The 13,546-nt window shown below is 51.0% G+C and overlaps 5 protein-coding genes across 5 annotated transcripts; 3 read left to right on the top strand and 2 right to left on the bottom strand.

Moving 5' to 3' along the window:
- Positions 1–172: 172 nt before the first annotated feature.
- On the bottom strand, positions 173–4,045 carry ALTATR162_LOCUS10333 (uncharacterized protein; the record flags this gene model as incomplete). The annotated part of the gene is made up of 3 exons (XM_043317969.1): positions 173–2,459; positions 3,134–3,530; positions 3,580–4,045. The coding sequence occupies 3 exons, from the start codon at positions 4,043–4,045 to the stop codon at positions 173–175; spliced, it is 3,150 nt and encodes a 1,049-aa protein (XP_043173904.1).
- Positions 4,046–6,983: 2,938 nt separating this feature from the next.
- On the top strand, positions 6,984–7,783 carry ALTATR162_LOCUS10334 (uncharacterized protein; the record flags this gene model as incomplete). Its single annotated transcript, XM_043317970.1, has 5 exons — positions 6,984–7,145; positions 7,194–7,373; positions 7,423–7,467; positions 7,515–7,617; positions 7,674–7,783. The coding sequence occupies 5 exons, from the start codon at positions 6,984–6,986 to the stop codon at positions 7,781–7,783; spliced, it is 600 nt and encodes a 199-aa protein (XP_043173905.1).
- A 616-nt stretch (positions 7,784–8,399) lies between these two features.
- Positions 8,400–9,925, top strand: ALTATR162_LOCUS10335 (uncharacterized protein; the record flags this gene model as incomplete). The annotated part of the gene is made up of 2 exons (XM_043317971.1): positions 8,400–8,642; positions 8,717–9,925. 2 exons carry the CDS (start codon positions 8,400–8,402, stop codon positions 9,923–9,925), a joined length of 1,452 nt encoding a protein of 483 aa, XP_043173906.1.
- A 147-nt stretch (positions 9,926–10,072) lies between these two features.
- On the bottom strand, positions 10,073–11,524 carry ALTATR162_LOCUS10336 (uncharacterized protein; the record flags this gene model as incomplete). Its single annotated transcript, XM_043317972.1, has 1 exon — positions 10,073–11,524. The coding sequence occupies one exon, from the start codon at positions 11,522–11,524 to the stop codon at positions 10,073–10,075; it is 1,452 nt and encodes a 483-aa protein (XP_043173907.1).
- A 300-nt stretch (positions 11,525–11,824) lies between these two features.
- Positions 11,825–13,039, top strand: ALTATR162_LOCUS10337 (uncharacterized protein; the record flags this gene model as incomplete). The annotated part of the gene is made up of 1 exon (XM_043317973.1): positions 11,825–13,039. One exon carries the CDS (start codon positions 11,825–11,827, stop codon positions 13,037–13,039), a length of 1,215 nt encoding a protein of 404 aa, XP_043173908.1.
- Positions 13,040–13,546: the final 507 nt, after the last annotated feature.

Here is a 13,546-nt window from a genome sequence, read left to right on the forward strand (position 1 = left end):
TTGCCAAGTGGCTAAAATGACTGCAAGTCCATTTGCATCTTGATCCCGAGATTACTTTAATGCTAATATTCAGGTGTGAAGAGGGCTTCCATAGCTCGAGTAGTGAGTTGCTCGACTGACAGCGCTGAGTAAAACCGTTTGTGAAGATCCTTTCTCGACTAGGGTCTCTGATTCATTGGATTACTATACTGCCGCTAGTTTGACGACGAGCCGGTATCCAGGCAAAAAGACCCGAAACATCTCGACATCCAGCTTTGTCTAGATAAGGAAGCGTCAATGAGAGTATGCCAACCCGCTCCCATAGTGTAGGGCTGGCCTTAGGTACTTTCTGCAGTGTCAAGAACCGTGCCGCGCCATGTTCGGTAGCGCAGAATCTCCCGGCAAACATGAGAACACTAACGAACTCGCCGGAGACATGCTTGGCAGTCCACTGTTGTTGAGTGATGGCGACCGACATACCCGTGAAAGCGAGGCGACCCTTGTTGTGGCCCATCCTGTACCACTCCATGTCCTTATCAGAACTATACGACACGATTTCTTGACGACCGGGTCTACCAACTCGTCTCCCCCATTTCCACTTTCGATCTACATCCTTAATTCTATTGAAAGCAGTCAAAAAGTATGGATCTCTGATCTCGATTGTCGATAGCGTCTCACTTGATAGACGAAGTGCAGAACTTCTGTCCAATAGCCGTACCCGAGACTGAGATCCAGGATGCGAAAGGTAGATGTCTGCTGCCCAAACAATACTTGGGCTTGTGGCTTTGATGAGATCACTCATGTAAGCACAGTGTTCGCGGTCAGGGGGCAAGCGCCAACTGATTGTACCCTCCCAGCCTGCCCACGTCCACGATGGTAGGTGCGTACGCCGTCTGCATGCCTCGGAGATATACATGACATGGTTTGGGCCTGCACGATGATACCATGATGATACTGACAAGGCGAAGGTGATCTGAGCGCCAGCCGCGCTTCCAGCAATGTCACCTGTCCATAAAGGTATTCCCTGGAACAAACATAGTGATTCAGTTTGTTCGTACATTCCAACAACGCCTTGAAACGCCGACAAAGAGTCTGAATCCTGTTTCAAGTTTCTTTTGGTAAATTCACGCATGTGATCAGCAAGGCCTCGTAGTTGCGCCCTAACAGTAATCTCGTGAACAACTGGAAACCCGTAGTCCAGTCGATATTCCTCATCATTCTCGACGATAGAGTCGTCTTGATGCGCACTGCTGCCTCCACTGAAAGCGCCTCCTTTGAATATGCCAGTAAGCATGAAGTCTGCCAAGAGATAGTTGAGATCATCTTTATGGCTTGCGGTTGTGTGAAATAGTGTCACGTCTGCACTCTCATGTGACGCCATACTTCGACATTCCCAGTAGGTTTGATGGTCAGTGAAGACGATGCGGCGATTAGAGAGCACGCCTTCTTGGTAGGTCCAGCCACGAGTCCAATACTGCGACTGCATTACTTCCCGCCGCGGGTCAGGGAGTATTGATAGAACTAAGCTTCCGCTATCCGTGTAGTATTTTGGCTGCGGTCTGCGAGGCGTTGATCGCACCCCAGGAAGACCATGGCTGGCACCATCTCCCGCAGCCGCTACTATGGTGAAATCCGCTGCTTCGTATATTGTCGTCATCCTTGAGATCAGATAGCCTTGCTCATCTGTATCGGACTGGTTTATACAACTTCGGTCCACCCACAGATAGGTGGAATCGAGTTTACGTGTGACCTCAACTGCGTCCATGACGGTCGCTAGCCACATCCCCCGATCCGCGGGAGTAGATCCCCAAACATAGCTTAGAGCTGCATATGGGGTTCCCCATGGCTTTTCCTCAACCTCAGGAGGGTCTTTGGAACAGTTTATGAGTCGAAAGCCTCGAGTAACGGGCTCATACGATGCGCGTTGCTTGCACGCATTACCATGCTCGCGGCGACATACATCGAGCCAGGCCCGTACCCGCGCAAGATCAAACTTGAGCGGGAGTTCTCTAGCACCCAGTAGATCCTGGTCTCTGTTGTCTCTGGACTCGCCAGCGGGCTGGCGAAAGATTGCCCCTACGGCCGGTATCTCATAGTCAAGCCAAGTGATGTCGTGCGCAGTTGACGGGATCGACTCAAGATCCGGAACGACAGCCATGAAAACTGTATCGTGACGAGTTCGAAGGTCAAGCCAATCCTCTTGTCTCTGCGTCTCTTCCAAACGAGCTCCATGGAAGAGCCATGCATCGCTACTGGGAAACGCGAGCAGCTTGTAGCGTTCATGCGCATCTGGCTGAACTCTGACGGACCGGAAAAAGTCGCACAATGAACATTTTGATGGGCTTGACAGTCGATTGCCAAACTGGTGCACCAAGAATGCATCATTGTAGAAGTACCGTCTATCGTAGGCTTCGTGAATGCTGGAAAGGTTCGTTGAGCTGATCTTTTTCTTTCTGTAGTACTCGTAGGCTTTGTCAAAACTAAAATCGATGTCAAGCGTTTGACATGCCGCACACAGTGATGATGTCGGGTCATTAACTGTTCTACAGCGCTTGCTTCCAAGGAATTCCACGTCATCATCCGAATCAGACTTTCTTCTTCGTTTTCCCATCTGGTTCGATGGCAAGGCAGCCATTGTGTGGTAGGAGAATCACAACTTTCCCGTAAGGTGTGCGATAGTAGGCCTATTTATGTGACCGATAGTTCTGTCGCGTTCTACGCAGAGTGTTATGTATTTGACTCTTATGTATCGTTGTAGTACGCTCGTACCGACACCCACAACTGAATGCAGGCCGCTCGGGCGGTGTTCAGCACAGCCTCGTTGCCTGGACCCCGGCATTAGCGCCAGCCGCGGGCGCGTCCGCACAAGCTGAGCGAATTGGAAATGATGATAGCTTTCTTCCCCAAGTTATCATTATTGCACACTAACGTCTAATGGGGAGGTTCTGCGAACCTTAATCCAATTCAGTTCCTACATAGCGAAGAACTCGTATTGGAGCGCAAACACAAAAGCGGTTGTCGAACAACAAGCTCTTGGCTCACTTCCGATCGTAAAGGTAGCAATCTTTTCCCTTCAACTCAGCCAGTGCTTTGCTTACTTCCCACCCTGACTACAATCTTCCCCTTTGCCCTGCCAGTTCTAAGCTTCTCATACGCCTTGGGTGCATCCTCGAATGCAAACGTTTGGTCGACCACAGGCTTCACTTTTCCATCTGCGACAAGCTTGCCTAACTTGGTAAAATCTTCGAAATTCGTGGATGCAAGGCCGAATGAGAAGGGCCGTTGCCCACCTCCAAGCCACGTAGGTATCAGGAAGCGAAACGCGAGATCGTAAATGAAGGGTAAGCTGACTTGGGATCCAATCTGGACGTACTTCGCTCCAGGCTTCGTGAAAAACGGGGATTTCCAATAGAGCTCGAACGAGTGACCAACGTTGTCGAGGACCATGTCATAGTGCTTTTGACCGCTTGCCAGAAGGGTAGGAACATCACTTTCGCGATAGTCGATCACTTCATCAGCTCCAAGATCCTTACACAATTGAGCATTTGCACCTGTGAAAGATTAGAAGACGCGTCGCCATCACGAGTGTGGCATGTTTACCTGAGCATGTTGTGGCAACATGGCATCCCAAAGCTTTCGCTATCTGAATCGCAAAGGTGCCCGTACCTCCAGATCCACCGTTGATGAGTACCCTGTCACCAGCTTTTACATTCGGCGTAAGACATTGGTATGTGACAAGGCCGCACACTCCCAGCGTTGCTGCTTCCTCCGCTGATACACCATCAGGTATCGGTACAGTTCCAGCTTTAGAACCGATAATGTACTCCCCAAGGGTGCCAAATCGTTGCTTTGGCTCAAGCTTGCCAAATACCATCTGCCCAACCTTGACGTCGCAGTCGGATCCCACTTGAACAATTCTTCCAGCAAAATCGAGTCCGGGCGTCGCTGGTTTTGGGATGGCCATTCGTCCAACCACTGGTAGTTCCGCTAGCTTGTAGTCGACAGGGTTTAGAGCGGCTGCGTATACTTGGACAAGAGACTCCCCAGCTGCGAGTGGTCGCTTCATTGTTGGCATCGGCACCGAATCGTTTAGCTCTATTGCTTCCTCGAGCGTGGTATCACATATCGACCATTGCCATGCTCTCATCGTTGCTGGCAAGCTCATCGTTTCCGTTCCAGTGGTGGCGGTTTGTGACATGGTCTTAGTAAAGGTTGATAACACTGTAAAGAGGAGAATAGGCAAAGGATTAAGATACGCTCTGATTTTGATGTGATATCATATACTATTGCGTGGTGGCTGGTTGTCAACCAAGGCCATGGGCACTATTTCGGATCCCCACGCGGGGAAGCTGTAAAGCGGCCATGGCCTATGGTACACGTTATGAAAACTACCATTGCCTACGCAGCACAAGCATCAGATAGTGGACAAGACAAGATAGACCATCTATGTTGCGCAGGGAACCCGATATGGGATGAGAGAAAAGGGGACAAGATATGAGCACAGTGTTCGAGACTCGCTGCCGCTAGCGCCGGACTCCGCACTTCCGCTGGCTGCTCACCACCACCGAACCTCCTACACCGACACAGGTCCTCTGCTGCCTGATCATCTATCGATCGCGCCAGAACAAGTCTTCTTCACCAACGATGCGTTGCTCGTCATCGGGTGCAATCTCTTCAGCAATGCTGTCCGTATTATGTTTCGTTCGCGCGTCAGCATTCGCAATACGATCCTTCCACTTTCGACCCTTCAGTTCCCCAGCTACATCTGTTGCAAGTACAGCACTAATGGAAGGCTATGATTCACTTCCTTCTATATTGTCTTGTTCGCTTTCGGCGTCGCAATCTGGCGCTTTCTCATGACTTGCTTTGTACGCTGATATACCTCCTTCCTCAATATCGTTTAGCATTTCCTCGTTCGTGACATAATGTTCTCCTCTAGCTTTCTTTGCGTGCCCTCGTTCTATCCGTGCATTTTTCTCTTGAGACCGACGTGGGCGCGTCTCGTAGCTTGTTCACTCTTGTCTCTCTTCACGATGATGACACCGGGGTGTGCAAACTCGCCCTTCTTCGCTCGTTCAAGCCTCCATTGCTCAGGCGCCTTGGGATCCTTGCTGTCAAAAGCTCGCTCCTCTGCTACCAGCATACGTCAACTCGGCGATCTGCTGTTGCGCAAGATAACCTACCCCGCTCGCTTCACTATGGAGTCATGAAAACCTTTGAGCCCTTCCAGACCCGTAGTCACTTCGCGTGCGAAGAAAATCGTCCGGTCGTGACATGTTACATCAATGTGGTACGCGTTAGGAAGTCCGCTCCAAACGCTGGGCGCATTCTCCGTTGTGACAAGATTGAAACCGTGAATATTCGTGGCAGAATGTAGCTTGTTGCGAACGAGGAACACTAGTGTATCCAAACATGTGTCAATTCCTTTGATGCAGATTCCTCTGTTCAAAATGAGCCACCTGCTGACGATTGGTGTGTGCTCTTCCTCCGACAAGGTACTCTCGACACCCGTGAGCGCCATGGAGTGCGAGTGGAGCGGATCTGCGTTCCTTATGACGAAAACTTATGATTAAGTTGGTGTCAATTTTGGACATAGACCGAAAGGTCGAGAGTAGTTGGTAGTTGGTAGAAGAGAGGGCCAGAGGCGTGGTTAGGACTACGTGCGATTCAGCGCTCTATTAAAAAGGAACATATGCTTCCATTTGGTCAAGCCCCCTTCTTCCCTTTCACCAAATCAAGAATAGTCGAATTACCTTATGCATCACAAAGGTTTATCTACTTTTCATTATAGATGATGATCTCGTAACGAGCTAACACATATCAGCGTAGCGACAGCACCTGCATATTCGTTTCTCTTGTGATGACAAAATTGTCGAGTAGGGGCTTGATATAGTCATAGCTCCGGCCCGTCTTCGCTGAATGACAAAATCAATGGTGCTGTGGGTTACGAAACGCAAGACTTGCGATGGTTCTAAGGAGGACCGGGACAGTCCCGAGGTGCGATTCTTGAATAATGGTAATATTAGGTGTAGTCCTCAAGGTTTAGATGTTGTAGCAGCCACTATACCTACCATCCAGCCAATCTGTTGTCAAAGACTAAATTTGTTCGTCCAAGGTAGGCGAGTTGCTCGTTGTTACCACAGTCGAGATACTTTGGAATGCAATCGCAGATTTGAGCACGTGAGAAATGAAAGAGGCCGTGTACCTCCCGAATATACAGTGCCGTCAGACATTCTCGCATGTCTTGGCCCGAGGTAGACGTGTTGAATCGTGAGTTCGAACAGTCTAGGGAGGTTAGGGTAATTGAGATGCGAAACCGACGCTACGTGGCAGTACGTGTGACAGGCCCGAACCAGGTAGCCTCAGCGTGCTTCGAAGCGTGCTGTGCTATCTGTGAGCATTAACCAGGTTTACGGTTGCTTTGGGGTTCACGAAAAGCAATATTTTCGGCATCTTTCGAGACGCTTCATGCACGATTGTAATGTTCTTCCAGATTTGGTGTCGTGGGGGTGCCCAGGAGATAGGCTGGTGAAAGAAACGTCAGGTGGGCGTGGCTGGACCAGACCATGGGACGGGCGGCTAGCGTTATGTCCGTGCCCAGGCTTGACATCAACCATCATCGATCTCTCTGGTAACGAAGCTACACATATCCTCACCGTATCTGCCATAGACGCAGCATTCTGACCTTCCTACTCCGCCAGGCCTCTTCAAACCTAGATATTGGTGTTACATACCTTCGACTGCCTCGGCCTACCCCCCGCGCAATCTACTCCGCACCACTGCGAAGCACTGAGCTTCGCGCATCGGATCGACCGCGCCGTACCTAGTCTTCGCACCTACACACACATTCTGCAAGATGGCGTCAAGGAAGAAGGTCCTTCTCAAGGTACTGCAGCCCTGAGCAGAACCTGCACTCCGTCGCTAATGCGCGCAGGTCATTATCCTCGGAGACAGCGGGGTCGGCAAGACGAGCTTGATGAACCAATACGTACGATGAACCCATTATGGAGCTATACATTATGCGAATGGTAGCTCGAGAATACGGACGCAGGCTTACACGGCATCTGCAGGTCAACAAGAAGTTCAGCGCAAGCTACAAAGCCACTATTGGTGCCGATTTCCTGACCAAGGAAGTGCTAGTCGATGACAGGCTGGTAACGATGCAGGTGTGTACAAACCAAACTGAGCAAATAGTTCCAGCTAACATTGCATAGCTTTGGGACACTGCCGGTCAGGAGCGCTTCCAATCGCTCGGCGTTGCCTTTTACCGTGGTGCCGACTGCTGCGTGCTGGTATACGACGTGAACAATTCGAAGAGTTTCGATACTCTAGACAGCTGGAGGGATGAGTTCCTGGTTCAGGCTAGCCCGATGGACCCGGAGAGCTTCCCCTTTGTAGGTGCATGTGGATAGATCAGGAGGGTATCTGTACTGACTGAGACAGGTCGTCATTGGCAACAAGATCGATGTCGAGGAGAGCAAAAGGATGGTGAGTGTCTCTAACAACTATTAAAGGCTATAATCTTACCCGGACAGATCTCATCTAAGCGCGCCATGGCGTTCTGCCAATCGAAAGGCGGCATCCCCTACTTCGAGACCAGTGCTAAAGAGGCCATCAACGTTGAACAAGCTTTTGAAGGTAAGCCAGATTCGATATCGCTCCGAGACTCGGATTTCGGAAGCTAACACCCGTAGTTATCGCCCGACAAGCCCTAGCACAAGAGGACGTAGGTGACTTCAGCAACGACTTCCCCGAGACAATTCCGATTGACCTCAAGGGCAACGAAGGCGGTTGCGCATGCTAGTGTATGCCGTCGCGAAATAAGCGCCGTTGATGGGAGCCGACAGTGGACCCCCATCTGCCGCAATGCCGTCTTGCATCTGGAGTTCGCATGGAGTTTGGTGTTGGACATGCTTCTTGTGCAGGAGCATCTCGTTTTCCTGTAACCTATCATCAAGGATAGATATATCGTTGCCTGGTCATATAGCTGCCTACCAATATACAAATACATACATGAACCATATACTTGTACCTGGAGTGACTTCTGCACGCGTACCTTCGGTTCGCATCGCCCGTATTCCCGTGTGATGACGTGAGGCTGTGGCTAAGGCGGCACCGCCACAGTTCCGTCAACCGGCCTCTCGAGACACGAGGACACATGAAACCCCCCCGAAGCGACCCCCCGGAACTTAGGCACATCGTTATCAAGTGTCCGCGTGTCACGCCGAACCACCCCGTGCCACGAAACTCCTCATCTTTACCCTTCAGCTCTCTTTGACTGACGATTAATTTCATGGGCGCTCGCATGCACTTCCATGCCTCAACGCGTACCCCGACCGTGAGCCCGCTTGTCGCCGAAGACCCTCCTTGACCGACCTGCCCTGCATAACCTGGGATAATTTCTACTACATTCTTTCAATATGATACCCAGAAGAGAAGAGGACGTGGAGACGACGCCGCTCAGTCCACGCGTTAGCGACGTTTCCGACGAAAGCGCATACTTGCGTGGGGAAGATTACCTTGAGAGCCCAGCCAGTGAGGCCAGTCAGTGGGCCGAGGGAGAGAAGAGGGGAGCTTGGACGAGCAAAGTGAGACATGCAGTGGGAATAGCTCTCCTACTTGCGACGGTGTTCCTATGGACAGCTAGTAATTTCCTCGCGAGTGTACGTATCTCGTTCCCCCCTCGGATGAGTTGGAAGCAATTGTGGTAGTAAGCGCGTAGCTGATAAGTACACAGACGATATTCGCAGACAACTCATACTCGAAACCTTACTTTGTAACCTACGTAAACACGACTTTCTTCATCATACCGCTTTTCCCTATGGTCGTTCACCACCTATGGGTCGATCGTCACCGTCCGAATAGCGCGTGGCAACACCGTCAGCCGATCCTAGCACACGTCCGTGACCTCCTACAACGGCGAGCAGGGAAATGGAAACTGCTTCGTGATCACGAATCGTCGTCTTCGCCTTCATCTTCGAATAAATCGCGAAATGACGAGGCAGCAGAAGTCCTCTTATCATCTTCCCTCCACGGCTCCCAGAGTTTTGGTAGCGGGAACCACGGAGAGCAGGACATGGATGAAGGCATGACGTTGAAAGACACAGCAAAGCTAGCCTTGGAATTCTGTCTCCTCTGGTTCCTGGCAAATTACTTTGCAGCTGCATGTCTAGAATACACCACCGTCGCCAGCTCGACCATCCTCTCTTCCACATCCTCAATTTGGACGTTACTCCTCGGATCCATAATGCGCGTTGAGCGATTCACGCTACTCAAACTTATCGGTGTACTCGCTTCTCTCGGCGGAGTAGCCCTCATCTCCATGGTTGATGTATCCGGCGAAACGGACGAGAACCGAGGCTCCTTTCCACACAAAACACCGAAAGAACTAGCCATCGGCGACGTAATGGCATTTGTATCCGCCGTGCTATACGGCTTCTACACTGTTTTCATGAAGGCCCGAATTGGCGATGAAACAAGAGTCAACATGCCTCTCTTCTTCGGTCTCGTCGGTTTGGCTAATGTCCTGCTGCTGTGGCCCGGATTCATCATTCTGCATCTGACTGGTATCGAACCCTTTGAACTGCCACCTACATCCCGCATTCTGAACATTGTGCTTATCAATAGCGCGTCATCCCTCATATCGGACTTTTGCTGGGCGTACGCTATGCTGCTGACCTCGCCGCTGATTGTTACCGTTGGTCTTAGTTTGACAATTCCGTGCAGTCTTGTCGGACAGATGGTATTGGATGCGCAGTATGCGTCAGCGTTGTATTGGGTTGGTGCCGCGATCATGGTGCTTTCCTTCTTGTTTATCAATCACGAGGACCGGAAAGATGAGGCAGAGGGGTTACAGGGCGCGGATGATGCCGTGACAGAGGTACAGAGGAGCTTTCAGAGTCTGAGACAGAGCTTGAGTCGAAGAAATTCTAGGACGGAGGTATGATGCTAGAACGTCTGATGTTGGACACCTCGGTCGCATGCTCGCTCCATTGATGCGTATCGACTTTTTACAGTTTTGTAGCCGAATACCATAGTCATTGTTATTGGTTTCATGGGGTATCATAATGCAAGTCATAGTACTACCACTCCCTCATTTCCGTCCACCGTCCATATTCTTCGAGTATCCGCTTCGCCCATACTTTCCCTTGCCCTTTGAATTCCACTTCTTTCCTCCACCCCGGTAGCTTTTCTCCCGATCGCCATCCTTCCTGTTCTCCATCAGTTCCTTCTTTCTCGCCTCCCAGCTCTCGTCGTCGTCTAGTTCCTCGACCTCCCAACCTTCTTTCTCCATGAATTCTTCAAGTTGCTTCTGGAGCTGAGGCTCCCACTTTGATGGGTCTTCCAGGTCACTGTATTCCAGAACGTTCTGGCCGAGCGTGTAGTCGCCCTGACGAGAGCGGATTAAAGAGGACATGAGTCCGAGAGAGTTACAGGCTAGACCAAGATCATGACAAAGAGAGCGTACATAGAAGCCAGACGTTACTGTCATACGGAGGCGGGCTGCTGGGGGTTGTGGGGTTGGCGCGGATGTAGCTGCTGGTGCAGTAGTGTTGGTATTTTCAACGTTCGGATTCTGGGTGGTCGTTGAGGGGTTTTCTGTTGCTTCAGCTTGCTCCACGGAAGCTGCAGGCTTCTCTTCCGTCGGTACTGGTGCTTCGACACTGACTTCCATGACGTCGTTCTCGGCAGAGGCTGCCTCAGTAGACTCCTCTTCTGTTGGTAACGCGCCAGACATGGCATGCTCGGAGTCCTTCTTGAGTATCTTCGGCTGCTGCCCTGCACCCTCAACATGGTCATTCTCTGGTGACCGTGACCGCTTTCGCCCTCTTCTTGCCGCTGTGTCAGAGTAGACTTTCGCATCTTCTTTTCGAATACCCATCAGCTTCTTTGCGCCCTCCATTTCAGCGCCATCCACCTCCTCCTTCGGCCAGGCAAAGTCGTGACTTCCTGGTTCCAACCACTCAACGAGCTCCAACTCTTCGACTTCCACCGGTCGTGCGGCCACCTCTGGTATGTCCTTGCCCTCTCTCGCGTACTCGTACATCTTTTTCCCGTCGACCTTTAGCGCAGAGAAAACACTCGGTTTTTGCATGATCTTGCCGCGGAACTGGGCCAGCTTCTCCTCGACTAACTCCTTGGTGACATGCTCGTAATCTGCTTTGCTCACCACCTTTCCCACAGCATCGTAACTATCTGTTGCTGCACCAAACAGCACCACGCACTCGTACGTCTTTGTGCACTCGAGGAAGCGTTGCAGGCATTTTGTGCCCTTGCCCATGCCGACGATCAGCACACCAGTAGCCATTGGATCGAGTGTACCGCCATGGCCAAGCTTAGCCTTGATATTCTTGAGATGCTTCGGCTTAGCATCCGCGATAATGAGGGAGCGTTTCTGAGCTTCGAGCCAGGGTGCGAAGAGAGGCGAGCGAGAGAAATGGTCTTGGAGGTCGCGCAAGACGCCGGCGGAGGAGGCCCATTGTGGTTTATTGATGGCGAAGATGCCTTCAAGCACCTTGCGACTCTCTTTCGGCGGAGTAGTCATGGTTGCGCGCTTAATCAAAGACGCGACTGACATCAGCGGGGGGAGAGGGAAGGGACGCTCGAGCTCTAGCTAGGTGAAATCTTCGGAACGGCCTCGGAAGGTATCTAGATGCGCGCCAAGCCGGAAGGCGCATTAGCGGGCGATCATCTCACATGTTTCTGCTGCCTGCAGCCGTTCCATGATTCGCGCTTGTGCCTCTCATTACTTTATCATACATATATTCACGGATCCTTTTCGCGTCCTTTTTCACACACATCTTCACAGCTACAGCCAAATAACCCTATACATCCATCAAAAACTATGGGCGACACCAATAAGGACCTTGAGGATCTCGCAAAGTCCACTACTGAGGACTTTTATGAGTTGCTTGGTGTAGCCTTCGATGCGCCAGAAGCTGCGATCAAAAAGGCTTACCGTAAGGCCTCGATACGCTACCATCCCGACAAGAACCCCGATAACAAAGATGCCGCCGACCGCTTCATTTACCTAGGATGGGCACGCGACATCCTCATCGACGAGAAGCTCAAGGGCGAATATGACCGTGCGCGTACGAGGCGGCGCGAGAAGGCGTTGCAGGATGAGCTGTTAGATGGTCGGCGGCGCAACATGATTGATGAATTGGAGAGGAGGGAACGAGAGGTGCCCAACCTGAAGAGGAAGAGGGCAGAACAAATGAACGAAGCAGAGAGGAGGGAGCGAGAGAAGGAGCAAGAGATGCAAAGACTAGCTGAAGACACTAAGAGGCGGAGAAAGGAACTCAAGGAGCGCAGGGAAAAGGAACGCAAAGAAGAGTATGAGGCGAGCTTCATGGATATCGAGAAGAGCCCTGAGCCACAAGCACCCAAGCCTGGAGAGTCCGCCGAGATCGATCGCACGGTCAAGGTTCGGTTTCAGCGAGAAGGTGAAACTACAGATTGGGACAAGGACAAGATGTCGAGCATGTTTGTGAAATATGGCAAGATTGACAGCGTAGTCATGGGCAAAGACAAGAAGATTCGACCTTCAGGGGGGAAACATCGCAACACCGTCGCCACCGTCTTCATTACATACACGCGTCTTGATCACGCACATGCTGCTGTCTTGGACGGCAAGTCCGACTACCCGTCGCTTGAATCTGTGTCTTGGGTGAATGGCCCACCTGACCTCAAATGGCGAACCACCGGCCCATCAACACACAATATGCCGAGCTTGGAGGAGGTCACCATGATGAGGTTAAAGGAAGCAGGGAAGAAACAATTGGAAGAACAGATACGCAAGCGGGAGGCTGCCGAGGAAGCTGCAATAGCACCGTCAACACCTATCTCCACGCCGAAGAACAAGTCTTTCAGAACATCGTTTGGACCTAGTATAGTGAAGGGCGTAGGAAGCACGCCACTAGGAACACCAAAATTCTCCTTTAGTCCGAAGACGCCGAACTTGGAAGAGGTCACCATGATGAGGTCGAAGCAAGCAGAGAAGAAGCGGTTGGAAGAACAGATACGCAAGCAGGAAGCTGCTGAGGAAGCTACACTATGATGAGACGAGCTGATGTGCTGTTGTTCGAATTTAAGATACCCACTGTTAGCATAATTTAATCTACTTCTTAAGAACTCAGCTCCACTCCATGTAAGGAAGAAACTGAATAGGTATAGAAAGTCGCTCTACTATGTTGCCTACAACAACACTAACACCAATATTATATTTAGATATAGATAGCTTAGACGTCTACATTAGCATAAGATATCTTATATTATTTTTTTACGTGCGGTTGTAGGATGCAACGTAGTAGAAGGGCTTTCTACCTTGTGGCAGATGATTATCAGCGGCATGGATCAATAGAAAGCCAAGTCTAGGCACGATGGTGACAAGGACTATATAACACAACGTGAGGTGGTAGGCGTGAATAAAGCTACCTTTGCTTAGTGAAAGAAGTCAAGGGTGTCAAATGACGCGAGCAACTCGGTTATCGATAACATACGTGACCCTGGACGCGCTGGATCGCCGTCTCGCGCTTCGCGCCCGCATTGCAGGATCCCCGCCGCT

Source organism: Alternaria atra (assembly GCF_907166805.1).
Source record: "Alternaria atra isolate CS162 genome assembly, contig: 32, whole genome shotgun sequence".
Classification (NCBI taxonomy): Eukaryota; Fungi; Ascomycota; class Dothideomycetes; order Pleosporales; family Pleosporaceae; genus Alternaria; species Alternaria atra.